The sequence below is a fragment of the Muntiacus reevesi genome, chromosome 12 (genome assembly GCF_963930625.1).
Source record: "Muntiacus reevesi chromosome 12, mMunRee1.1, whole genome shotgun sequence".
NCBI classification, from domain to species: Eukaryota; Metazoa; Chordata; class Mammalia; order Artiodactyla; family Cervidae; genus Muntiacus; species Muntiacus reevesi.
Genome location: NC_089260.1, coordinates 61,696,649 through 61,724,143, shown reverse-complemented (window position 1 = coordinate 61,724,143; position 27,495 = coordinate 61,696,649). Strand labels below are relative to the sequence as shown.

The following is a 27,495-nucleotide window of genomic DNA, read 5'->3' as shown; positions in this document are numbered from 1 at the left end:
GGACTAGGCAGCACCCAGACAACCTACCTGCTGACTACAGATGCATGAATGAGACCAGCCAAGATCAGCCAAACCAGCCAGCCAACACACAGAGTTATGAACAAAATAATTACTTAGGCTTTTAAGCCTTTATGTTTCAGTGGGCTTGTTATGCAGCAACAACACTCCACTGGTGTGGAGGGTCTGGGACCTGAACAGAAGAGCATCTGACTTCCACGCCAGTGAATTCTGTCATATGCTGAGCACCCTGTAGCCTGGCCAATGCAATACCTTCCTGCTGAGAATCCCCATATGTAGCATCTTCATTAGATTGTGGGATTGGTCTCCGTTCAAAACCCACTTTTCCTTCGCAGGTTACTGGGCATTTTGTTAACTGCAAACAATACCAACTGCCTCACAGAGACACCAGAAAGGTAAAATGAAACAGTACATCTAAAGTGTCCACAGTTGGACTTCCCTGGTGGTCCAGTTGTTGAGAATCCACCTGGCAGTGCAGGGCACGCGGATTCAATCCCTGGTCCGGTAAGATTCTGCATGCCACAAGGCAGTTAAGCCTATGCGCCACAACTACTGAGCCTGAGTCTAGAGCCCTCAAGCCACAATTACTGAGCCCACGTGCTGCAACTACTGAAGCCCGTGAGCCTACAGCCCGGGCTCCACAATAAGAGAAGCCACCACAATAAGAAGCCCTTGCATCCCAACTACAGAGTAGTACTCGCTACAACTAGAGAATGCCTAGTGACTCTACAACTATAGCAATGAAGACCTAGTACAACCAAAATTAAATACATAAATAGAAAAAGAAAAAAAAGAGGAAAAATAAAACAGTGTCTAGAGTTTAGCAGGTCTTAAAGTTTCCTGGAAGACGGAAGTTTGCAATGGGTCCAAAATTTCTTGATAATTCAAATAGAGTTTTACTTTCAGTGTTGATGTTCAACCAACTGACATTTTTAGGAATGGTTATCTCTTCTTAGAGATAGTGACTTTTTACATGCTTATAACTCTTAGTTCTATAAGAATGCAGTTAAGTTTTTTCCCAATTATAAGCTTTTTTCAAGATCAGTATTTCTCAAAGTAAAGTCTACAGGTCATTCACATAAGAGTCACCAGCTGCCTGTCAAATGAAGATTCATGGCCTCATTCCAGACCTACAGAATGAGACATTACTGGGAGCAGGGTCTAGAATCTACATTTTAATCAAAGTTCCCCAATAATTTCAATGCATATTAAAATTCCTCTGCTATGACTTTAAAAACAGGATGCATTGCATTTTCTCTATTATTGGTTTCTGGGTGTTCCCCTAGGGTTATCTGTGTCCTAAGATTTTAGGTCAAAAAAGATACACTAGCACATTTTTCAGAAGTAGTGTTGACATAAACATTCACTTTTTGGTGGAAATAGAGTACACACCAATGAATGAACCAACCCAGATGACACCATGATTTTTTTAAGTGTATCAACATTTAGCTCTTTGAAAAAATACTGGGAAATCAGTTTTTCCTATTTTTTTGGTTTTGTTTTTTGTTTTGCATTTATAATCTTTATATATGGACTTCCGCCAGATACAGAAATAGGGGAGCAGAATAGTGGAGAGGGCATTTACAAATATAGTAACTTGTTTTTACTGTTGTTATCAATAATATTATTTTCACAAAGCACTCTCTAATAGGAATAGGACTTGACCCTAAATGGACTTTGAAAGTTTGTTCAGTCTGAACTACCTTCAAGTAGAAATGTTTTTGTTCACCTTCTGAAGTAGCCCTTAGAGGGAATAGTGGGAGTATTTCACTAGGGCTAAATTCTCAGGTTCACCTGGCTCTAGTTAAAAGTTTGAAGTGTCTTGGTTTGATGTCTTTTTGGCCGATCTGTTTCATGGTATCATGTTTTTTTAAGAAGACTTTCTCGCCAAAAGTAGAAAAAGGAAAAATAATAACAGAAGGAAACTACTTCAAAAAGTAGTGTTGGAAGTCTGTTCCTCTTCAGATGACACCAGTGCTTAGAACTTTTGACTCAAAGCTCTTCATTTCCTACCAATACTTTTTTTCCACTGTTCCAAAGGTGGAAGAAGCTCTGAATAGCAAAAATTCTGTGCTTTTTAAAACCTGCTGGATAAGAGTACTGAAGTTTTGTCATACCAGACTGTGTATAACAATCACAAAACATATGCATAAAGAAATCTAGACTCTTCTAATTGTGCCAATCCATGGGTAAAAAACTTACTTCTGGAGCCACACAGCTGTTGAAATCAGTCATATTTACAATTTTTACAAATGAGTTTATTTTAATAAAAACAAGTTACTCTGTGAACATGATCTCTAAACAGATTTATGTGGGTTGGCACAATCTGCTATGCTAAACATATATTCATATTGCTTAGGTCTGCAACCAGTTTTTTCTTTTTTGAGTGATGATAACAGTCTTGCTTTGTACAAGGATACCAAATAATTGGCAGCAATTCAGCTAAGGACACTGTTCTCAGCACTGAGCTATTGAAATTGTTTTCCTGGACAGAACTGCCCTCTGGGCATGGCCCTAAATTGGGAGAACTCTGGGCTGCTGGCACTGGGCAGTGAACCAGGCAGACAGCTTATAGAGAGAAGAAGGCTACTTTAAATTGATGCTAAAGAAGAGGGGGAGGGGGAGTGGGAGAAAAGAGAGAAGGGGGGAAGAGAGGGAGAGAGAGAGGGAAAGAGAGAAAGGTAAGATTTATATTCATTAATTCATACCCTTAAAGGGGTCTCTTGATGTATTTCTCCTTGATCTTTCTGACTGCTCACCTTGCTTGATGTTTTTATGCTCAACGTTTTTTGCTTGGTTACTAAACTGTAATCTACTTGAAGACAGAAACGTTGCCTGACTCAACTTTTCAGCTTCCACAGTGCCTGGCATACACTGGTACTCAAAAACCTAGTTGTTAAATGCTCCAACAAAAGATGAATTTCCCTTTCTGAAGCATTTCCTTTCCTCAGATAAAGCCTAAACAGGTCTCGGGGGGGGCGGGGGGGGGGGGGCGGGTAGAGTACTGCCCCCTAGGGGGCGTGTTGAAATTTTGTGGGGGCATGTTTTGTATTGTAGTTCTCATACTGGTGCCCGGTTTTCCCACAGTGAAAAATATTTTCTGATTTTTACTGAAACTAGTATAATATTTAAAAGTACATTACTTTTGCTTATCTCACCTTTATATTATTAGACTATTACAGTGGTTTCTTGTACATAGTTTACATGTCAATAAATTGAATTCCAGGAGAGTAATGTTAAATTTTTGTTTTGTTGCATACAGGGTGTGGACTATGGCAGGATTGAATGCCTACGTTTACAAGATTAAGATTTGCTTGCTTCTGCTTCCACAAGTTCTGGGGTTCTAAGACGAACCATATAAGTGGGAAAAAAGCTGGTGTACATTGATTTCAGCCATCAAGCTTTCACTTTAAGCAACTGCATGTTTGGGGATTAATGTGGCTCAGCGGAGCGCTGCTGTCAAAGCACAGAGGGTCCAGGACTGGGGTGGCGACGGGGAATGAACACTAAGCCACCAGAGTTCTCACACGTTCTGGTCCGTGAATCTGAGCCGACTAGCTTGAGGGTGAGCCATTTCTCTTTGCTTTGGTCTGACTTTTCTCCATTTTAAAAATGATGTGGGGGGCGGAGGGAAGGAGAGGGGTGGGGAGGGGCCATTTTCCCCAAAGCCTGGGTCCCTCGCTGCGGGGCTCGTTCCCATTGAAGCTGTCGGGATTTGACGACCACAGCTTGAAAAGAAAGCCCTTCAGAAGAGTGACTCGTGAGAAGGCAAAGGAGGGCTTTCGGGAGCAGAGGGTGGCTTGGTCTTGAACGGCGGTTCCAAGTGAGGTTGAATCGAACTTTCGGTGTCAGACGGTGGAGGGGCGGCTTTTGGCCGAATAGGAGGCAAGGGGAGGCGGGGCGGCAATTGACAGGAGGTGGGGCTCCCGCCGAAAGGGGCGGGGCTTAGGGTAGTATTGCCACCAAATGGAGCTCATGATGACAAGGGGCGTTTCTCTCGATTCAGCGGTGACACTAGGAAGGCGAAGCGCCCAGGGGGCGGGGCCACAACTGGCAGAAGGCGAGGTGCCTTCTGGATTGACCTGAGTGAAGACCAGGCTTCTGCCAATAGCGGGCGGAGCTATCACCGGCAGGGGGTGGGGCCGCTCCGAGACCTGGAGAAGGAGGGGCTTCTGTTGACAGAGGGTGGAGCTTCTGTAGACGGGGGCGGGGCTTCTGTTGACAGAGGGGCGGGGCGGCTCCCTACCTCCCGCCGTGAGCCAATCCCGGGGGCAGAGACCCGGGTCGAACCCCAGGGGAGCAGCAGGGTCCCAGGGTGGAGAGCCAGGCGTGGAGCGGGGTGGGGGCGCGCGGAGGGCGCGCGCGCGGGAGAGCCCCGCCTCGGCCGGCTCTTCCCCTCCCCCCTCCCGCCCCCGGTCGGCTGCTGGGGCGCGCGCCTCGCCTCGCACCCCCACCCCCGACTCTCCGCGCTCCGCCGGGTCCGCCGCGCTGCCGAAGCCGTGAGCCGGCCCACCGAGCGGTTCCGGGTATAGGGTTCACAGGTCAGAGTTGACTCCCTGAAAAGTGCAGCCGGTTTGAAATGCAAGATGGCGGCGGCGGGGCTCTGAGAGCCGCGGCGGCCCCTGCAGGTAGCGGCCCGAGCGGGCGCCGCGACGAGCGGCCCAGGGAGTCCGGGGCTATGGGTGGGAACCGGCAGCGCAGAGCTCGCGGCCGGCGCGGCGGGCCGGGAAGGCGAGCGGCGCGCGGGCGGGACGGAGGAGGGCGGCCCCGGGGCAGAGCCCCCGGGGGGCTGAGCGCGCTCAGCGAGGCGGGTGGCAGGACGGACCGGCGCGGGGCGTCCGAGGGGCAAGGACCGGGCCTGCCTGGGCCGGGATCGCCGTCGGGGGACAGACCCCGAGCCTCCTTTGCGCTCTCGGGGTCTCTGCGGCCGTGGAAGGAGCTGGGGGTGGGCTCTGTAAGGAAAAATTCTCAGCCCGCCTGCGTACGAGAAGACTGAGCAACTTGGGATTGTTGACGGGAGTGAGAACGGGGTCTCCTTAGAAGGGGGGCAGGCGCCGCAGGGATGTGGACCACCCCAGCAGTGTTGAGGGTCCTAGGGGAGGGAGATCGGGAGTCCTGACCTGCGGAGGCATGTGGCCTCGTGGGGACTCAGTCTCCCTGAGAGGAGAGGTTCTCTTGCCGGAGCTGAGCGCACTGGCATTGGGGTTGGAGCCCCCCAGAAACCCTTCGGGGAGAGGCTGTACCCCACTTCAGGGAAGACTGGGCACCCATTTCAGGGCAAGACTCAGAGTTGGGTCCTTAACTATATTATGTTTTGAAGAAGCCCTGGGACTTAAGGAGAAGTTGATGAAAGAGAATGGAAATGTTATCCGTCCCTTTCGGGAGGGATACTGGGAAGCTGACCAGGAACTGCTGCGAGCCTTAGGGCCTGTAGGGAACATGCTCCTGACCTTTGCGGGGAATGAGGGGCTAGGAAGCAGCTCTGAGAGGAAGGGGGTCAAGTGGCAGGAAAGAAGAGCCCTGGGGGCTGCCCTTTCCCTGTGTATTTACACCAAAGTTCTAGAGAAAGGGACTTGAAATTCTTTGTTCCAATATATCCCTCCCCATCTCTCTGTGGGTAATAGTAAGGGAAAAGCAGAAACCCAAGAAGAAAAAGGTTCCGTTGCGTATCCTTAGTTTAGGTTAGAAAAGGATCAAACTCTCTGGCAAGGCTTCAGTGAGAGATTCGGGATAGGAGGATTAAGAAGCGGGAAAGCGGATGGATAGAGGAGGGATGTGGGGAAGAGATTGGGCAGAGCGGGAATGCCACCGCGCTTTTCTGTCATCTCACCCCAGCTCTAAAGAAAAACATGAGAAGGGACTCATCTCTGCTAGGAGAAAACATGCCTGGAACACTACTGATAGAGAATTTGTATATAACGTGTTTAAGTTGAGGTTCCATGTAACTTGAAAGGAAGAAGCAGTTCTCTTGGAGAGTGAGAGTTTATCTGAAAAGGGAAAATCACAGGATTGAGAAATAGAGTGGTTCCCAGTGAGGGAGGGAGAAGCAGCTTTATCCCAGGAACAGTGGTGGTTTGTTGGGTTGGAGTGTTTGTGTGTGCCTAACCTACAGGCACGCACCTTAAGATTTGTTGGTATTGGTCATTGTTTCTCAGTCTTTGTCTGAAAGCTTTAACTTGTGTTACATGGTGCTGTGTGAATTATCCTTGCTTCTGAAAAATTATCCTGAAAAAGTCGTTTGTTTTTATGCCAGTTGGTGAGGGTGATGGAATTTGGTTCTAACAGGGATATTGACCCTAGCACATTCTTAGATTTTTTTTTTTTTAAATGTCTTGAGTAGCAATTCTGACTCTTGATTTTAAGCAAAAGAAATGTAAGTGCTGCCAGAAACAGTAATGCCGTAACAGGATGTAAGAGAAAAAAGGGCTTTCATGAGTATTTTTTTCTCTTAGTTTCCCCCTCCTTCCTCTGAGCATTTTAGGGCTAAGCAGACTAATTTTGTGCAAAGTAAGTTGTAAAAAACCTTGGGTCCTTTCATTATAGAATTGATAGTGTTTCATTTATCAGTAACTCTCTTTGTAGAGGAACCTCTTCAAATGGTTTATTTAGTGTTCAGGATTAAAATCAGAAAAAAAGAATTTAAGACTTGGGTAACTGACGGCAGCAATGATTCATACAGATTTCTTGAACCATTCTAGTATTTTTAAAAGAGCTTTAACATCTTCAATAGAAATGTTTTTAAAAACACCTTTCAAGTATAAACTAGTTTAGAGCTGCACATTTAGAACATTATTATTCATGTGTGCTGTTCTTTGGTTTCCCCAAAGTGCACGTAGGTCTAGTTTTTTGGGGTTTTTTTTAGGTCTAGTTTTATATTCAGTTCTGAACAGATTAAGCTGGGTGAACCAGAAAGGCATTGCTGCCAGATGGTTTCAAAATATGGTAAGGCTGAAAACATAAATGTCCCTGTGCTGGTGAGCTCTCCTTAGTAGACGTCACTCCAATCAAGTGAGTTGATTATTTCACTGGACTGGAGGACAGTTCATGAATGATGTCCAACTATTTCACCTTAAGGATACTTCTGAGTTCTTTTTTTTTCAATAAATGTGAATTAAGTTTTACAATTCTTTATGTTGTTTTGTTGTTATTGTTTTTTGGGGGGTTTACAATTCTTTTGTTAGTAGGTGAGGTGGGTGGCTCACTTTGGAGGTTTTTTTTCCCTATTATTATATTTCACATTGAGACTGAAAGGTGATATATGACATACTATACGTTTTCTTTCTTGTAATGTTAAATAGGCACAAAAATGTGATATTTGGGACCTAGTTTGCTTTCAGTTATTGCTTTATACTCAAATGGAAGTACTCCAAAAATTACTAAAATTATTTCAAGTGTAGCTTAGGAAATAACCTCTTTATGTATATTACAGCATTGTGGATTTGGACTCAAAAGACTTCTTATTTGAATATTAACAGTGTAGAAATTTCAGTGCCTAAACTAGTTTTTAATCTAATTGTATTCGATCAATTCAGGGAGATGTCCAGAAATACCTATTATACTGTTTGTAGTAATAGTATGGCACATTCATTTGTATGTTTAAATTTTTTCTGACTTAAAATCCTCTTAAATCATTTTGTGTAATTTCAAAAGTAATTCGAATTACATTTATTTGAAGGAAAAAAACTATGGTACTAGCCTTTAGTTCTTAATATTATTGTATCCTGTTGCTCTAATATAGTCATAGTGGTAAGTAACAAGAGTTGTATGACTGAAGCTGCTGATTTAGATTACCAATCAGGATATACACATTTGCATTTATATTTTGGAGATTTGTATTTTATACAGTTAATTTATTTTTAAAGCAAATACTTAGGTAAGTTTTTATGTAGGTTGCCAGGTTTTGGTCTTAAAGGGTACTTGATCTTTGCAGTTTATATAATCAGTATCCTGTAATGTATTTAAAAGTTATAAACATGGTCTTATGTACCTTTGGTCTAAACAAATAAGATGATATACTTTGAAAAAAGAAGTATGTGTGAGCAAATTAAGAATGACATTTATTCAAGGGAGTCAAAATTGAATAAATCATTTTTTATGCAGAATTTTTGTTTTCAGCTTTGAAATTTAGATTTAAAAATCATATTAACAAAGCTTATCTAAAAAATTAAAACATTAAAGTTGATATATCGTATACATATTTATCATTTAAAATAAAATAACTTTGTCATTAAATTTTAGTGATTTAATATTTCTCTTAGTATTTCTGGCTCCATTTTTCCCCTTTTTAAAGGTCTTTCCCTTTTTTGTTGTGAAGAATGAAAAGACATAGGAGTATTCTGATATTTCTAAGCACTTCACTAATAACTATGTTTTCCTTCTTTACTAAGTTTATTCCCTTTACCTTCGAACATTGTAAAAAAAAAAAAAGAAGCTTGTTAAAACTTGGCTGGACTTAGACTATACTTGGGAGTGGGGGTTGGTGAAAAAGGAAAAATTCTCTTTATTACTATGATAAGATTATTTATATCAAAAGCTTGTTCATTCTATGAAACACCCCTTAAATGTGTCATATATTAATGATTCATCTTGAGGCTTAAATCACAGAAAATATGTGTATGTTGGAGTTAGAGGCATAAATTATGATTGATCAATGTCTAAGTGTTAAAGCCAGCTTATTCTAACACTGCTTAATATGCTCAAAGCTATGAAATGGAAAATAAAATTGTTTTGTGGACTTTGAAAGAGTTTATACTGTTTCAGCATTTAGCAAAGTGTGTGTATATGTGATGAGAACACTTAGGATTCAGTCTTTTGACAACTTTCATGTACATACAACAATGTTAATATCTATCATGTTGTACAGTATATCCTTAGTACTTAATGGCTCAGCGGGTAAAGTATATGCCTGTAATGCAGGAGCACAGAACAGGGGTTTGATCTCTGAGTCAGGAAGATCCCCTGGAGAAGGAAATGGCAACCCACTCCAGTATTCTTGGCTGGAGAATTCCATGGACAGAGGAGCCTGGCGGGCTACAGTCCATGGAGCCGCAAAGAGTAAGACATGACTGAGCACATGGCACATTTTAAAACTGCAAGATTGTAGATTTTGACTACCTTCATCCAATTCCCCTCCCTGAGTTCCCTACCCTGCCTCAACAACTACAAATCTGACCTTTTTTTCTATGGGTTTGTTTGTTTTTTGAAGTATAACTGACCCAGAACACTATGCCAATCTCAAAATTTAGCAAAATTTAAACAAAGACTTTCTTTGTTGTATAATTTAAATAAGAGTCAGAAAAAGTCTAATTTGTAGGTATATCATGTGCCAGCAAATATTCCAAGCACTTTACATGTATGATTCCTTTCAATGCCTATAGCACCCCTATTAAGTAGATAATATCATTAGTCCCATTTTACAGATAAGGGGGCTATGCCACAGAGAGGCTAAGTGGCTTATCCAAGACCACACAGCTAGTAAGTGACAGAACTGGGATTTGAATCCATTCACTGTGATTCCAAAGCCCAAATCCTTCATCTTTATTTCCTGTCCATCCTTTCGTGCCAAAGTAACCAATCTGTTTTATTACATAATGTATATGGTCAAGATGACTTCTTTAATTTTTGAAGTTTAATCCCAAATTTTAAAAAGATACTTTGAATTAGAGAGGTGCCCTAAAGTAATCCAAGTATCAGAAACTGAAATAACATCAGGTTAAGTATGCTTTTCATCCAGAAACACTGAGGAACTCGTTTGTTGATTCTCTGCTTGCCGTGTGCATGTCTTGGCAGCTCTTCTCAGGAGACTCTCGTTTGGTAAAACATCTTGCGATTACTGTGTGATTTAAGAATGGATTCAAATAGGTTATCAGTTTCCTATAATATTATCAATAACTCGTTTTGGACAATAACCTCCCTACTTTTGGCAGCTGTTTCCTATCCTTTCTTCTACTCCACGTCCTGTAGATGGCTGGCTAAGGAGTGTCCGAACAAGGAGACACCAGGAAATGAAATTGTAGAGTCCTAGGCTACAAACAGAACAGGATTGCTCCACTGGACCCACCAAGAGAATGCTCTCTTGCTTTCATGAAAGCAGTGTTTCAGTCGAAGTTTTAACTCACCGTACAAGTATTTTACTGAAGGACTAGTGTGTTTACATGATTTCTTATCTTAAAAGGGCTCTTCATAAAGTTGTGTGTCATAATGGCAGGAATCAAAAAGAATAGGTACTGAGGGAAATCACCCTACTTCATATTCATTCACTGTGGTTTACAGAGCTTCAGGGCTTCAAGAACAATAACAGAAATCCTTCAACTCTTCAAAAGCATGATTTACTGTTATTGAATATGACAAATAATGATAATTTTTATTTAATTCTCCTGATTGGTTTACCTCCTCTGAGTAATATACCACAGCATTTTTACACACAGATCTGAGTTTTCAGAGAATGATTTTCAGCTTGTACCATCTAATGTTTCACAATGCACTGATTAAAAAATCATTTAGTAGTAACTTTCTTGCAAAAACAAATACCAATCATTGTATCAGATATACCATATGTTTAGGAGTGGGATACCACTAGTTTATTTAAGTAGTATTGGCTTGTCCCTAGCATTAATGATCCATTCCACTTAATACATAGTAAATTAGGATATAAATATAAGCCTAGTGAGTCTTATATATAAACATATAAACACACCTTCTCCCACCTCTTAGTTTAACTAAGTTTTCTTTCATAACTTGTGTGGTACTAATTTTTTACAATTCTCAATTTCTTCATCTCAGCTTTCATATTATACCCTGCATATAGTCACATTTTGAAATTTTTTTTCACATTTTGAAAATCTGTATTGAAGACAGGATAATAGTGACTTTATTATTTTATAAAATATAAAGTTTTCAGTTTTGCATATCTTACTGAGTTTGGCATTTCGATGATTCTTTTAAAATTTCTAAGAGGAAAATAATTTTTTTAAGTTATGTTTGCTTTTAAAAACCCAAGGCATAGGCTTTAAGTTTCCTAATAAGACTGAATCATATCTATAATAGTAAAGCAGTATTGCTTTTTTTGTAGGTGATGGCAGATAGGTACTTTGGACCTATTGGTAATGATGGCCTGAGCTAAACACCTCCTAATTTGAAGGGACCCCCTTCCATGTCAAAGAACAGAATGGGGAGGAGACTGTGGCAGGTATGTGTTCCATCCTTCTGTTGTGGTAAAACTTGGAGACGGAATTGCTTAGTTAATATAGTGATACTATATTTGGCTAAAGTCTTAAAAGGTTTCCTTTAAAAAGCAGCAGATATATTCTTAACTATTTTTTAAGAAATGTATTTTCAAACTTTAAAAATGTAGGAGTATTGGCTGCTTTAATTTGAAAGGAAACAGCATCACACTTCTTAATAAATCTATGTGGTATATTTAGAAGTGATTTTTCAATTAACATTTGCTGAAATCCATTGTGTATCAGGCACTGTACCTGTGGTAATTACAGTGGTAAACCAGACAAATGAAGGGTAGAGACCTTTTGTGGGGGGAAATTTTGCTGTTCTTTTCCTATATCCAGAAAAATGCTTCAAGACGTCAAGAACAATTCCTGAAAACACATTTTTAGTATACAGATCTTTAATAATAGTTAATTACAATGATAAAATTTAAAATATTAATAACTAAATACTTTGATTTAGGTTAAGCATACCACTATTTAAATATATTTGTACATAATTACTTTTATATTTACTTACTTGATATAAATTGACTTTTTGAGAAGCATTAGATTACATGTTATGCTGTTTGAAATACTTATACTTTAGTCCATTTGTTATTGCAGATGATTCCAGGAAGTACTAGGAAAGATTCCATAACTATTAATGTGATAGTTCACTTTCATTTTTGTGTTTTTTTATGAGTTGACATTACCAGTACTAATTACTATTATCCCTCAAATTGAATTATTGTATCCTGAGTAAAGTAGGTAGCAGTTACTTTATTTTACAAATGCGAAAGATAATGGACAGATGAATGACTTTTCAGCCTTTCAGTGATAATGTCACTTGGGATCAAGAATAGCATTCTTGTGTTAGACTTCTGTTAAAGATTTAATACACTACCTTGAGAAAAGAAGGGGGAAATTGCTTTCAGCCAAAAATTACTTTTGGATCATATTCACAAACTTTAATGATAAAGATAAGATATTTCATTATATGACTAGTTTGTGTTTCACTGTCAGGTTATGTTACATACTTACCTATATGCCAGCAGAAGGTACACCACCAGGATGTTAGTGGCCTAAAAATGTTTCAAAAAAACATTTCACTCCTCAAATCTGGGGTCAGAGCTTGCCTGGAGAAATCTGTCCAACTTAGAGGCTTTTAATCTTTAGCAGCATTGAAGTCCGCTTTCTCAGGTAGAAAAAACAGGTAGAGAGGATAGAGTTTCTAAGCCTCTAAGCCTCAATTAGCATTAGCAAAGGGATCTTCTGAAATTAGATTATCTTTGGCCACAGTTTCTTAGGTGTTGTTACTTGGATCACATTCACTCCTGTCTGTATTCACCTCGATACTTGAATCTGTATTATTTTGAGACCATTTTGGCAATTTTATTGAAACTTGTCTCTCAGGTAATGATTCCAGCTTACAGTAATTTTTACAAACTCTTGTTTTGGGTACAAATTTGGGTTGTCAGATTTCTCACTTAATTTTTTTTAAGAACTTGACTATTGTTTCTAAATATTTTAACATTAACGCTTTGAAAAATGCCTCTGCTATGTAAAGACCAAAAAAATTTGTAATTAAGAAAAGTATTCTCTTGGATACCTTTTTTAAAAAAAGTGGTAGATGTTCTTGTTTTCATTTGGATTCATTATTCTTTGTTGCTACTAATATTTCAGGCATTCTGTGATTTTGGTAGATTTGTAACTTTTAGTTTGAATACAAACACGTAAAAGTAAGTATTTTCAGCTGGCTAAACAGAACTCTGACTCACAGAGGGAGAAGTGAAACTAAATTGAATACAGAGTCCTAAGAGTTCTCAGTATATGTATGAATACAAATTTCAAAGGATTCTCAGTTTGTGTATTTTAGCGGCCTTAAGAACGGTTTATTTAGTTGGTACTAGGTCAAAACTAACATGATACTTAAAAATTATAGTTATCTTGTAAAATCTTCTAAATGTTCTTATTTGACCCAGAATTAGCATAAAAAACAAAGTCTGTTTTTCTAAACATAAAATCTTACCAAAATAACATGCTTTTGTGGCTAACTAGGCCAATAAACTGTTAATCATTTAATTTAAAGTACAAGACAGCCAAAAAATAGAGGCTTAGAAATTCAATGTAGCTATGGCCCTGTATAATTATAAAATTTTTTAGACTTTTTTTTTTCTGTGCCAAGCATACAATTTGAAACAATCCATTAACTTTATAGAGTGTATTACACTGAGAACCTGTTTTTAAGTCTCTTTTAAAATACAGAACATCATTAAAATATAGTTTTCTCTTATAGAGAAATAATGGTTCTAAGTTCAGATTTGCACTTGTCTATCTTTATAAGAAGTATGCCATTTTCTCCTGAATTCCACCGCAAAACTAATTCTTTGAAATGAATTTATCACCTATATAGTCTACAAATTTGTTTTGTTTGTATATAGTCTACAAATTTAGGTTTACCCTATTCATACATAAAACTGATTTGTTACAATAGAATTACAGATAAATTGGTAAATATTTGTTGAACATCCATTGCTGTATTTTAATAAACAAAATGTTTTATATGAGAATGTTTTTGAGCATGTGTTAATGTTTTAATGACTAAAGTACTTTGTTAGTTAGGATTTTACCAGTGAAAACGAACTCAGTTGTTTTGTGTAGCTCCTCAGTAAATGAGTGCTTAATGAAGGAAAATGTATGCTATAATACAAAATATAGATATATTTTAAAGCTTTCCCCCCCCAACAAATATTAATAGGCACTGTGTTTGGCCCTGGGGATATAGTAAAGAGCTAAATGGACATTCTTACCGATCATGTAAGAAGAACTACTTTTAGTAGTTTTATACTGTGATGAAATAAATTTTGTTTCCATTAAATGCTTTTATGCAGAGAAAATATGATGTAATTCTTTTGATGAATTAAGAGAGAATCGTGAATTGATTAAGGAGCATCTGACCTTCAGTACAAGAGCCAGTACACAGAACCATGGAAATTGGCTTGGCCTAAATCTATTCTCTGGAGACTAGAGGTGCTCTTGCGGGCTGTTAGAACCAGTCTGATTTCTCTATCATGGGACAGCAGCCCTCCAGAATGTCAGGAATACACCTGAATGCTCTACATACTCAGAGATTCCTCCTCCCCCTGAAAAAACGTTTAGGTAGCACGTGTTTTTGCTTTAAAAACAGAAAGTAAATTTTGTTTCCAGCTTGAGACAAATGACCCCAAAAATAGTTTAGCCTATTTGCAATTTTAAGACCTTGGAACTATTGTTTTGTTTTGGTTTGTTTGTTTGTTTGTTTTTAGAATATTTACTCATTTATTTGGCTGCTTCCAGTCTTGCAGGATCTTTAGTTGTGGCATGTGGGCTCTATTTCCCTGACCAGGGATCAAACCCGGGCCCCTTGTGTTGGGAACATGGAATCTTAGCCACTGTACCACCAGGGAAGTCCCTGTTTGTTGTATTTTGTAATCAAGCAATGTCATAACGCTATTAAAGAAAATGTAAATACCACACACACCATAAAAATTTCACCCATAATCTCATGTGAAAATTTCATTTTTTAATGTTTTCATCTAGTCTTTGTCCACCATGCATACATAGTCTCCCATAGTTATTTTATAGTTAGTGTGAAGATTTTGTTCTGATTATTAAAATTTAACAGTAAATGGATACTTTGCCATATCCTTTACTTTTTTGAATGTCATTTTTAATGGCAGTATAATGGATTTGATTATTTTTTAACATCTTTCTCTATTGAAAATGGTGTTCAAACATAATTGTATTTACAGTGCTATACGCGTAAAGTGTATAGTTTTTTCCTTTTATGGGCAGATTTCACTTTAATTATGTTTTAACTGCAGAGCCACCTAGCTCCTCAGTTGTGCAACTGGACTCTAACCCTCTTTTACAGGTAAATAGTGCAAGGTTTCCCAAATTGATTTTAAACTGTTTTGACTTGACCTTCAAAGAGATGATGAGATGCCTATCAGCTAATAGTGATTTCTCTGTGACAGTTTTCCTGTCTCAGCCCCATTACACTGTAATGAGATGTGTTGAAAGCACATCATGGCAGTTCTCACTCTGCATTTTTACCCCTTTTGCTTTTACATTCAATTTGTGTGCCTTGTCATCTGTTTAAGCTGCATGAAAGATAGGAAGAAAGAGAATAATAGTAAATAAATGATATTTATTCATTCCCCAATTAATTTTTCAGGAACTGGAACATAGCATTAATTAGGCACCTACTGTATACTAGTGTGTATGAAGCATTTTTATTTGATCAGTATCTGAGGTGGGATACCTTTATGTTTATTTTCTTCAGGGCAGCCTTCTCTGCTTCTTTTCTAGAAGCCCCCTGTAATGTGCTTACATAGTTCCCAGTACCTCCTCTCATTGCGTTGCTCATAGTCATTCTAAGTAATCGCTTAAGCCTGTTTTCCTTGTTAACAGCTAGAACCTGGCAGACCAGAGACTATCTGTCCTGGTGACTGCTGTAACCCAAGTGCCCGACACAGTGCCTGGCACATGGTTGACCTTCAACAGATAGTTGTTCAGTGGATTTGCTGAACTGAAGAATCTTGGTTTTATAGATGAGAAAGCTGAGGTTGATATTGAGCAACTTTTCCAGACACCTAACTACTGAGTACAGAGGAGACTCTAAAACCTGTGGTTTTAGCCTTTACCCCAAAGCCTCTGTGAATTTATTCCCTTGGGTGGGTTTCTTCTTCCATGAAGAATGGGAAGATTGTACTGAGGTCCCTGCTTCCCCTCAAATTACGACTATAAAATAAGGACCACGAGGCTGCCTTTATTTGTGCTTTGACTTATTTTTAGGTTGTATACATAATAATAGAATTGAGCCATTGGGCCAAATCTTGAGGCACTTTTGGAAATTCTCGGTCTCCCTTTAGAAATATGTTAAATAATGTATTGATTATGGTTTTGTTAGCAAAAGATGGGCAGTTTTAGGAATAAAGAGGTCTATGTAGTTGGGTATAGAACTAACCCAGGTTGAGACAACCTAGGATACCCAAGATAATCAGATTTTAGTCTTTTGCATTACTGAGGAATTTTTTTAAAATCCTTTCTTTTAAGTAACTTATTTATAGCTTTAAAATTATACATTTAATATAAAAACTTTAAATAAATTTAATTTATAATTTAAAATTTTCAAATTCCTCAAAAACCAATACTTTGAAAGGGAAAAAGCACAACTGTATGTATATATCATTAGGTTATAGTATACACATATTTTATTATTTTCATGACTTTAGCAAAGATACTCTGAAAATTGTATATCTGTTTCAGTTCTTACAAACTGACCATTCTGAGCTAGTGAGCTATAAGGAAAAGAAATAAAAGTAACAACTTGGTAGCATATTCCCATATTTACACTGGATATGATGAAAAGTAAGTTTAACCCAAGAGCTACAGAACCAGAATAATAAAATATCTTAGCTCCTCAAGTGTCTCTTCTGTATCTCTTATTAGTAGGGACTACTCTGTTCTATCTCAGGGTGCTCCAAGCCTGTCTTTTACAGTGAAACAGCCTAAAAGGACACATAAATTCACTTTAGTTATCACATTTCATGACTTAGCACTGGCAAGTTGAGGATTTTTGATGAAACTATTTATGTTTTTAAGGCAAAGGCTTCAAACACATCTCAGAACCCATCAGAGGTGAAAGCAGAGATTGTGGGGTCCATGGGATGGGGTCAGCAGGTAGTTTAGCTTCTCTACTTTCCAATCAGATAGCTATTTTCTTTAATCAGTTTTATACTTGGGTTCCTCATAGAATTCTGTTTGAAGAAAGGGCTTTCTTGCTTATAACAAAAAGTTTCAAAACCACCACTTCAAGAAATACAGTTTCAAGAAAAGCTCCTCCATTAAGACTTTTAGCTCTTAATATACCCCATCTAAATATCATCTAAGGTTCTAGGAGAATAAGTCAGAAAATAGCTTACCCCCTGCCTCTCAGTAGTTCTCCTTCACTGTCAGAAATGTGGGTGATGCTCATTTGTTACTCTTCCACTTACTTAAAGCTATTTGAGGAAATCCTTGCTTCTAATGAGGAAAAAATGATCAAAAATAGTAGTGTTCCCTATTAAATTGAATAGGAAAGATGGAATTATCTTAGAGCAGTTAGTTAAGAAATCATTTTAAATCTCATTATTTAAGAAATCATTTTAAATCTCAATGATAGATTTATGTTCCCTTAGAAATCAAAGGTTTTTTTAATAGAAAAAACAGTGACACTTTTAAAAATTAATTCTTTTCTTGGAGTATAAGGCTTCTCTGGTGGCTCAGTGGTGAAGAATCCACCTGCAGTGCAGGAGACAGGGGTTCAGTCCCTGGGCTGGGAAGATCCCCTGGAGGAGGATATGGCAATCCACTCCAGTACTCTTGCCTGGGAGCTCCCATGGACAGAGGAGCCTGGTAGGCTACAGTTCGTAGGGTTGCAGAAGAGTCGGACACCACTTATCAACTGAACAACAGTAGTTTCTTCACAATGTCGTGTTAGTTTGTACTGTATAGCAAAGTGTATCAGCCATACATATACATATATCCCCTCTTTTTTGGATTTCTTTCACATTTAGGTCACCACAGAGTACTGAGTGGAGTTCCCTGTGCTGTTTGATATGCTCTCATTAGCTATATATTTTATACATAATATCAATAGTATATATATGTCAATCACAAACTCCCCATCCACCCCACCCCTGCCAACATTGACAGCTTTGAGAGTGGGTTTTGGACTGTTGATATTACTGTTATTACTAAAGTGATGCCCTTTATTTTGTAATACGGAAAATCGGAGAACAAGAGACAGTTAGTCCAACTTTCCGACTGTTGCTTGGATGCATCAAATGGAAATGTAGTATGATTTGAATAATCCTAGTAAGAAGGATCTTAGCACCTTCAAAGGTGCAGGACATTGTCTCTTTGGACAGCTCTGCTTCCTAAAAATGTTCCTCCTTTTACTGAGTCATGGAGATTTAGTTTTGCTTTATAATCTTTGAAATAAACTTTTTCTCCTCAGTTCAGCTAGGACAAGGACTATGTTAGTAAATGAAAATAGTTCCTTTGTGGTAGAAAATAAGTGATACCATTTATTGTATTCATTTTCATTTGTTTTAGACTTTAGAAACACACCAACTTTAACCGATTTAGCATCAAAATTATATTTTAACTCTTTTGGGTGCAAAAGTATTAAAATGTATTTGTATGAAAATATTTCACTTTTTCTTGATGATTCAAGGTTTTTCTTGTGAATTTTAGCTTTGTTCGCTATAATGATGCTTTTAGGGCATTTTGAGTTTTATAGGACTCTTTTTCTGTTCATTCTAATTCAGGTTGGAGGTAGCATTTTTGGGGGGATTGGGAGGGGGCCATGCCACTCGGCTTGTGGGATCTTAGTTCCCCAACAAGCGGTTGAACCTAAGCCACGACAGTGCAAACGCTGAATCCCAACCACAGACCACTAGAGAATCCTGTTTCAGGTTAATAAACTTTTAGTGAGTCCCTACTTCCAGGCTTCTTTTTTTTTCATCAAAGATTTATTATTTATTAATGGCTGCACTGGGTCTTTGTTGCTGCATGCAGGCTTTATCCAGTTGCAATGTATGGGCTTTTCATTGCAGTAGCTTCTCCTGTTGTGGAGCATGGGCTCTAGGTGCAAGGGCTTCAGTAGTTGTGGGTCCCGGGCTCTAGAGCACAGGCTCAGTAGTTGTGGTTCTCAGGCTTAGTTGTCCTGTGGTGTGTGGGATCTTCCAGGACCAGGGATTGAACCTGTGTCCCCTGCATTGGTAGGCAGATTCTTTACCACTGAACCACCAGGGAAACCCCCTTCCAGGCTTCTGTATACCAAAGGGGATACAGAAATGAATGAGAAGTCCGTCAAGAGAACTCAGCTGAGAGAGCTAGATTGAAGATATAAAGGAAACTGGCTCCATTCAGAGTTTCAAGAGCTTTGTTGTGTCTCAGTAAAGCTATTCCTTTAAAAAAGAAGAAAAAAAAATAAGGAGACTGGAGGTTTCAGGACAGAAATGCAACATTCTCCTGGTACAATACAGTAAGTGATAGACTAGGAAATAAACCAAAAAGGAGGTTGGCCGAAGCTAAGAGTGATCTATAGGACAGATCTGAGAGATCGTCACACCCAATGTGTGCACAAACAAGTGTCCATACACAAGGAATGGCCTGCATGGGAGTCCCTGGAACAACAATCATTTCTGCTCTGTGCCTAAAACATAAGGAAATAGGAGTCAGGAGAGAGATGATAGAAAATTGAGGTTGTAGCCGGGACGTGGAGGGAGCTACATGGCGAAGTTTGAACTTCATTCTTTCAGCATTAGGGACCCATTAGAAGCTTTGAGTCAGGAAACTGATATGATGAGACATGTTTTACAAATTCTGATAGTGTTGTGGAGAATGATGAAGATAATATTTCTGAAACCTTGATCATTAATATTCTACCTTTGCTGCTTTTGCCATACTTGGGCATGCTTTTGGGATGGTAAGACAGACCAGGAAGAAGAACAGGGCATAACTGATGGACTGAATTCCTTATACACTTAGTGGTCATAGTTTTGACTATCTGTGGCTGCTTTTATAGTTTTAAAGTTCCTCCCCTGTTAACAGATTATCATTTCACATTGAGAGTGCCTGCCAAAGGAGACACTTTCTTCCCTTTCCCTTCCAATATATAGCCAGCTGGCTGAAAAATCCAAATACACACCAGCCTGCGGGCTGACCCATCAGGTACAGTACATGACTTTCAGTGAGTTGGCTTGGAGACGTCTATTTTGATCCTCAGAGAAATTTTTTTCTGGTTCTAGTTTTATTGTACATCTTTACAACTGAGCTCTCCAACAACTTCACGTAAGTGAAATAGAGCTGTAATTTGTTGAAAAGATCATAACCACTAATTTTAAAACGTTTTTTTAATTTATCTTAATATAGGTGATTGGAGTTGTGCTTCAAAAATTTCAGCAGTTCTGCAGTATTTTATTTGCCAACCATAAGCTCTTTACTTGATTGCACCATGAAAAAGCTGCTAATGAGACTTGGTGAGCACAAAGACAGACTTGAAGAACCAAAAGCCATTGTTTTCAAATGAAGGATACTGAACAGTTTTAAGCCCCAATGCTTTATAATCACCACTGAGATTTTCCCCCCATAACATCAGAATGGCAAGCAGGCGAAAATCTACAACACCCTGCATGGTCCTTGCCAGTGAACAGGATCCAGACCTCGAGTTGGTATCAGATTTGGACGAAGGTCCGCCTGTACTTACACCTATAGAAAACACCAGAACAGAGAGTGTCTCAAGTGATGAAGAAGTTCATGAGTCTGTGGATTCTGACAATCAGCAAAATAAAAAAGTTGAAGGTGGCTATGAATGTAAATACTGTACTTTCCAAACTCCAGATCTAAATATGTTTACTTTCCATGTGGATTCAGAACATCCCAATGTTGTGCTAAATTCATCCTATGTTTGTGTTGAATGCAATTTTCTTACCAAAAGGTATGATGCACTTTCTGAGCATAATCTGAAATATCACCCAGGAGAAGAGAATTTTAAGTTGACTATGGTGAAACGAAATAACCAGACAATCTTTGAACAAACAATAAATGATCTGACTTTTGATGGTAGTTTTGTTAAGGAGGAGAATTCAGAGCAAGCTGAATCTATAGAAGTTTCTTCTTCAGGAATATCTATCAGTAAAACTCCTATCATGAAAATGATGAAAAATAAAGTGGAGAACAAACGGATTACAGTTCATCGTAATTCAGCTGAGGACGTTCCGGAAGAGAAGGAGAATGAAATCAAACCAGACCGTGAAGAAACTGTGGAAAATCCAAGCTCTTCAGCTTCTGAATCGAATGCAAGTACTTCTGTTGTGAACAGAATCCACCCACATGCCGCCAGCACGGTTGTGGCCCCGGCAGCAGTTCTTCCTGGGTTAGCACAGGTGATCACGGCAGTATCAGCTCAGCAGAATTCCAGTTTGATTCCCAAAGTCCTAATCCCTCTTAATAGCATTCCTACCTACAATGCTGCCTTGGATAACAACCCCCTTTTGCTTAACACCTACAACAAATTCCCTTATCCAACAATGTCAGAGATAACTGTTCTTTCTGCTCAAGCAAAATATACAGAGGAGCAGATCAAGATATGGTTTTCAGCCCAACGTCTAAAACATGGTGTTAGCTGGACTCCCGAGGAAGTAGAGGAGGCAAGAAGGAAACAATTCAACGGAACAGTACACACTGTACCTCAGACCATAACTGTCATTCCTACCCACATCTCCGCGGGGAGTAATGGTTTACCATCCATCTTACAGACGTGCCAAATAGTTGGCCAGCCAGGTCTGGTCCTCACACAAGTAGGTGGCACGAACACGTTGCCAGTAACGGCACCTATAGCCTTGACAGTGGCAGGGGTTCCAAATCAAACGAATGTTCAGAAAAGTCAGGTCCCCGCTACTCAGCCGACCGCAGAGACCAAGCCAGCAACAGCAGCAGTCCCATCCTCTCAGCTGGTCAAACATGAAGCCACGTTGGCAAACCCTGATTCATTTGGCATTCGGGCTAAAAAGACTAAAGAGCAGCTGGCAGAATTAAAAGTCAGCTACCTGAAGAATCAGTTTCCCCATGATGCTGAAATTATCAGACTGATGAAAATCACAGGATTGACCAAAGGAGAGATTAAAAAATGGTTTAGTGATACAAGGTACAACCAGAGAAATTCAAAGAGTAATCAGTGCTTACATCTCAACAATGACTCCTCTGCCACTATCATCATAGACTCGAGCGATGAAACCACAGAATCCCCAGCTGTTGTGACTTCACCGCAGAGACAGTCCTGGAATCCTTTTCCCGACTTTACTCCCCAGAAGTTTAAAGAGAAGACAGCGGAGCAGCTTCGTGCCCTTCAGGCAAGTTTTCTCAACAGCTCCGTACTTACAGAAGAAGAACTAAATAGGTTAAGAGCGCAAACCAAACTCACCAGAAGGGAAATTGATGCTTGGTTTACAGAGAAGAAGAAATCAAAAGCTTTAAAGGAAGAGAAAGTGGAAGTAGAGGAAAGCAATGCAGGTAGTTCCAAAGAAGAAGCTGGAGAAGCTTCTCCTGGAGATGAATCTAGTGCACCTAAGTCAGCGAGTACTGGCAAGATATGTAAAAAAACGCCCGAGCAGCTGCACATGCTTAAGAGTGCGTTTGTCCGGACACAGTGGCCGTCACCAGAAGAGTATGACAAGTTGGCTGAAGAAAGCGGGCTTGCTAGAACAGACATAGTTAGTTGGTTTGGGGACACCCGTTATGCTTGGAAAAATGGAAACTTAAAATGGTACTACTACTATCAAAGCGCCAATTCCAGTAGTATCAATGGTCTGTCTTCTCTTAGGAAAAGGGGGAGGGGGAGACCAAAAGGCAGGGGGAGAGGAAGACCTCGCGGGCGGCCCAGAGGAGGCAAGAGAATGAACAACTGGGACAGGGGGCCGTCCCTCATCAAATTTAAAACTGGAACTGCAATACTTAAGGATTATTACCTGAAGCACAAATTTCTTAATGAGCAAGACCTCGATGAACTTGTTAACAGATCACATATGGGTTATGAGCAGGTCCGAGAATGGTTTGCCGAAAGACAGAGAAGATCGGAGTTAGGTATAGAATTATTTGAGGAAAATGAGGAGGAGGATGAAGTTATTGATGATCAGGAGGAGGAAGAAGAAGAAACAGATGACAGTGACACTTGGGAACCCCCACGACACGTGAAGCGGAAGCTTTCTAAGTCAGATGACTGAAATGTAAGTTTTTAATCTGAGTGTATATTCACCGACCACATACATTTAGATCAGCTACCTTGTATCTGTCATCTTCACCTGACAGTGTTTTTTCTAAAATAGTTTCTCTGATGCCCAATAAGAGGACTAGGTGCCATGAGTGTAGCCCAAGAGATACATGATTATCATGTGTAGCCTGATTTTTATGTTGATTATGTTTATTATATAGAGTTTAATGTTGCCTGAATTATTTATTTTTTATGTGAAATGTTCTTTTGCTTTAAGGGAAAGTTACCCATTCTCCAAGAAGGAAGACTGGTGGCGGGTTGAAGATTAACACATACTAAAGATAACTAAAATGTACATATATCTTGCAACCCTCCTTCACTAACGCTTCACTTTTTGCTTATTTAAGGAAAGAATTTAAAAATGAAAACTAAAAAGAGGGGAGAAAGTATACTGAAGGAAAGACTTACCACAAGGGTGAGAATTGCTCAGTTTTAGGGAACTAAGTGAAAATGGGTATCTTTTTTAATGTTTTATTGCCCCCAAACTATCAGATTTTTAACTAGAGTTTAAAATGCTTTATGTGTTAAAATTACTCAACATTTTTCTATTAAAAGCCAAAGGTCTGTTTTAAGCAATATATAATTTCATATTCACTTAGGTGGCATCTGTCTTTGAAAACTGTGATATAAATTATTTCTGTTTTAGAGATCAGTGGTAAATAACAGATTTGATATTAACTCAGTTGCCTAAAATGTCTTTTCATTACTTAATATAAAACAAACCTGCCACCAGCAAAAACACATCAGTAAGTTAAAAATATCTCTCTGTAGGCATAGAAGTGCAAGTAAACGTGCCTTAAATTTGAAAGGTTTGGCACGTTCCTTGAGTCTTAATTCTGTTACAGATTGGAATAATTAAAATTTCACTGTAGTTGCAAATCAGATACCTGATTTGGAATTAGAACTTCAATTCTGAATACTTTCAGAATTCAGTAGCATAGTTTGTTTCTTTTCTGCTCTCTGATTTGGTGTGTTCTAGGATAAGTCTACTTCTTAAAAAATAGTGCAGTTGTCATGAAGTGTTTGTATCTGTCCATCAGTTGTTCAAAAGCATCTTGTTGACAGAAATCATTGCAGTATTTTCAAATATCAGGGGAGGGAAAAAAGACTTAGACCCTCCTCATATGAGCGTATTTACTTATTTCCATAGCTTTTTGCATCTCTACCCCATCCTCTACTTTTATGCTCTTATTCTGCACAAAATTTCCTTAATTTCCCCACACCTTCTTCCATGATTTTATTTATTTTAACAGTTACTTATAGAGAGCTTAATAAGTACCAGGCACTATTCTTATTGCTTAGCAATCATTCTCCAGATTTTCTTTCATTAATAGTTTTTTTTTTTTTTTCAGACAGAAAAATGCACACGTTTTAGAATGAATCTTATTCCAGGTTTTAGAGCATAAATGTATCCTTATGAGTCACAAGAAGTTAAGCAGTCTTGTGTGGCTATATCCTGAAACACCGACCTTCATTTCCTTATGTCAGAAACCTTCAGGACAGGCTTGCTTCTAACACAGATGCAGAAAATATTTTTAACAGGCTCTTTTTATTGCTAAACATAAGAATGTGCACTCAGCCAAGATTACATCAACAGATTTGTTGCTGCAGTGAATTGTTGTTGTTGTTGTGTTGTAGTAACCTCTGCGGTGATTTTGGAGGGAGTTAGAATCTTATTCTAAAAATAATGTGAACTTTTTTCTACAGCTTAGTTTGACCTTTTAAGTTTGTGGATGGTTCTTAAGTTATATATGAATATGTTAATGGACACTATGATCAGAAGATTCACACAAAGCCATGGTTTTCAAAAAAGTTGTATAATGTACATTTACCTGACTTTTGTGGTACATATATTGGCATGCTCTGCTTTTAAAGTATGCAGAAGTCTAAAACTATAAAACCCATTAATCAGCAAGTTATCATTGGCTTAACAAAATAATTTTTCATATTACGAAATGATACACCATAAATTTCATTTAAATACTTCTTCATTTAAGTATGGTTTATTTAGAAATAAAGGTAACCAAAAAAAAAAAAAAAGAAATGTAACCAAAACCTTACCAAAATAGTTACAGGAAAAAGTGATAAATATATATCTCTTTTGCACAAGCTAGCCCTGTATATAAATAGAAAAGAATGTAAGAGTCTTTAGATTTCGTAGTCTGTTTATTATAAATATAGTACTTATTTTACTAACTCTATAGTAAATAGGATTTACTATATATTATATCACATATATTACAATCCTATGAATTTTTTTTATAAATTATTACATGTAGGTGAAAAATGTCTATAAGCAAATCTGGTATGTGCAAAACATATACACTGAAGTTGCACAGAAAATCTACTGCATTATATGTTAATAAGATACATGTGGCAAGTGATCTCAGGATTAATAAGCAAATACAGAGGATGCATTTTAATGGCTAATTTATATCATTTTTGTTCCTAAAAGTGAAAAATGTTAAAATATGGTTATCTTAAAAAGTTTAGTTTTTATTATGTTTTTCTTTTATAGCTGCCTAAAACGTTGGAGGAGAATCATTCTTCAACTCCAGATGTCTGATTTACTGTGAATGGCCCAATCTTTGATGACATTGAAAACGTTTGGGGGCATATACAATCTCAAAAAATAGGATCCAATACCCAAAAGAAATGGAATTCAGTGTTGTGCCAAAGTAAACTACTGCAAATGGCAGAAGTCCTGCAATGTATATAGAACACTAATTAAAAAAACAACTTGTAAAAATTCAGATTTTAATACAGTACATTTTTATTCTGATATGATGGAGACATTCTGATTCTTAGACTTTCTGAGGGAGTTTAATGACCACTAGAGCTTGTCCTCATATTTTTTTCAGCTTAATAGTGTATGTCTCGTAAGATGGGCCTTATTGCCTGTATTCTTTGATACGTGATTAAGCCTATAGCTTTCAGTGACCAAACATTTTACAGAGTATAAAAATTGTTAGAAGCAGGAAAAAGAAAAATCTGATTTATTTCTATGTCTCATTTATCTGGCCCTGCACTAAGATTAAGAGTTGTGCATGGGTTTATATAATTTCAATGTAAGTAAAAAACTATTGACACATGTTGGAGCAAAGAGGTTTTGTGGTGTCATTGGCACTTAATGATTTGACCTTTCATTGAACACATTCATGGATACCACGATTACTATTTGTAATACTCCGTTACTATCTTTCATTAGAAACTGAATTAGCTTTTTTTTTAAACCGAGCATAATCAGTACTGAAGAAGGGAAAGAAACTGGCATAGGAATTTCAAGAGGGTGAAACTCTGAAATAAACGTTGTACCAAAAATGTGAAAAGGAATCATGTAGTAAGTGTTAACTTACTCTTTTCTTACAATCATAGAGAAATCAGAAATGTTTGTACAGGTGTCAAATCAGAGCTTTCAAAAATTATCTTTTGGTGAAATTCTACTTTGTGTAACAATTTCAGTGAATAAAGAAAAATAATTCTGAACTGATCAGAATGAGTTAAAACTTAGCTCTTCACTTATGAATTATGGGAGTGTTAACTGTTAACTCTTGCCATTTCAGGAGACTGAAAGTTCCTCCTAACTCATAAACTTTGTAAAGACCGGTGCTGTTCATTCGTGTTGAGAAGGATCCTTTTCTTTGTGACTATAGGACCATTTTTCAAAATGTGCTTTCTTCATAGAAGAAATGTTCAGTTTCATTAGCTTTGGATTTTAAGATGTTTTTCTGAATGACCAGATGTAGTGGGCTTGGCCAGTTTATTTTGTCTAATTTAATGAATAATAAATAGTAAGCTCTTGTTTTTACCTTAATGTTTTGTCAGCTAATGAAAATGTTATGAAAAAGCCTTGACTATGCATGCTGCTTTCATTTTTATAAACTTTTCATTTTTAACTATAGCTTTATTAGTAATTCCAAAATGCTGCAATTTAGCTGATTTCTTCACTCAGACAGCTGGCTTTGTGGGTGGCTTTTTCATACTACTGTTAACTTTTTAAAGAGAAGCAATGTAAAGACTGTAACAATTTAATGCACTAAACTGTTCTTTCTTTTACATGTTTAAAAACTTCTTAAAGCACTCTGTATTATAAAGATTAAATTGCTCCCTTTTTTAAACCATTGCCAATGTGGTCTGAGTTTTGTTTGACAATAATTTTAATGTTTTCATAATTTGAAATGTCAAGTATTGAAAATGAAACCTTTGAATATATTTATATTATGTTTCCCTTGCAATATGTTAATTTTGTATAGCTGTAAATAACTATTAGTAATTTTCCCCCTGTCTCTTTTATAGACTTGGCACTTTGCTCTGATGTTTGCTGGCTTTTAAATATATTTATTTGACAGAGCAAAGAACTTTTCTCTCCTGGTTGACTGTGTCCTTGAATACAAAATAAAAAATTAGCAGTGA

The 27,495-nt window shown here is 38.2% G+C and overlaps 1 protein-coding gene across 2 annotated transcripts; it reads left to right on the top strand.

The window, feature by feature from the left end:
• Positions 1 to 4,327: 4,327 nt before the first annotated feature.
• On the top strand, positions 4,328 to 27,495 carry ZHX1 (zinc fingers and homeoboxes 1). Of its 2 annotated transcripts, none has more exons than XM_065902856.1 (4): positions 4,328 to 4,559; positions 11,090 to 11,206; positions 20,187 to 23,038; positions 25,601 to 27,495. In XM_065902856.1, exon 3 carries the CDS (start codon positions 20,414 to 20,416, stop codon positions 23,033 to 23,035), a length of 2,622 nt encoding a protein of 873 aa, XP_065758928.1. In that variant the 5' UTR covers positions 4,328 to 4,559; positions 11,090 to 11,206; positions 20,187 to 20,413; the 3' UTR covers positions 23,036 to 23,038; positions 25,601 to 27,495. The 2 variants fall into 2 exon arrangements, with proteins under 2 accessions (XP_065758928.1, XP_065758927.1); XM_065902855.1 differs by having other exon boundaries at positions 4,328 to 4,646.

Excerpts from the sequence above, each read along its gene's own strand:
- ZHX1 (XM_065902856.1), top strand. The coding sequence starts at position 20,414 with ATGGCAAGCAGGCGAAAATCTACAACACCCTGCATGGTCCTTGCCAGT.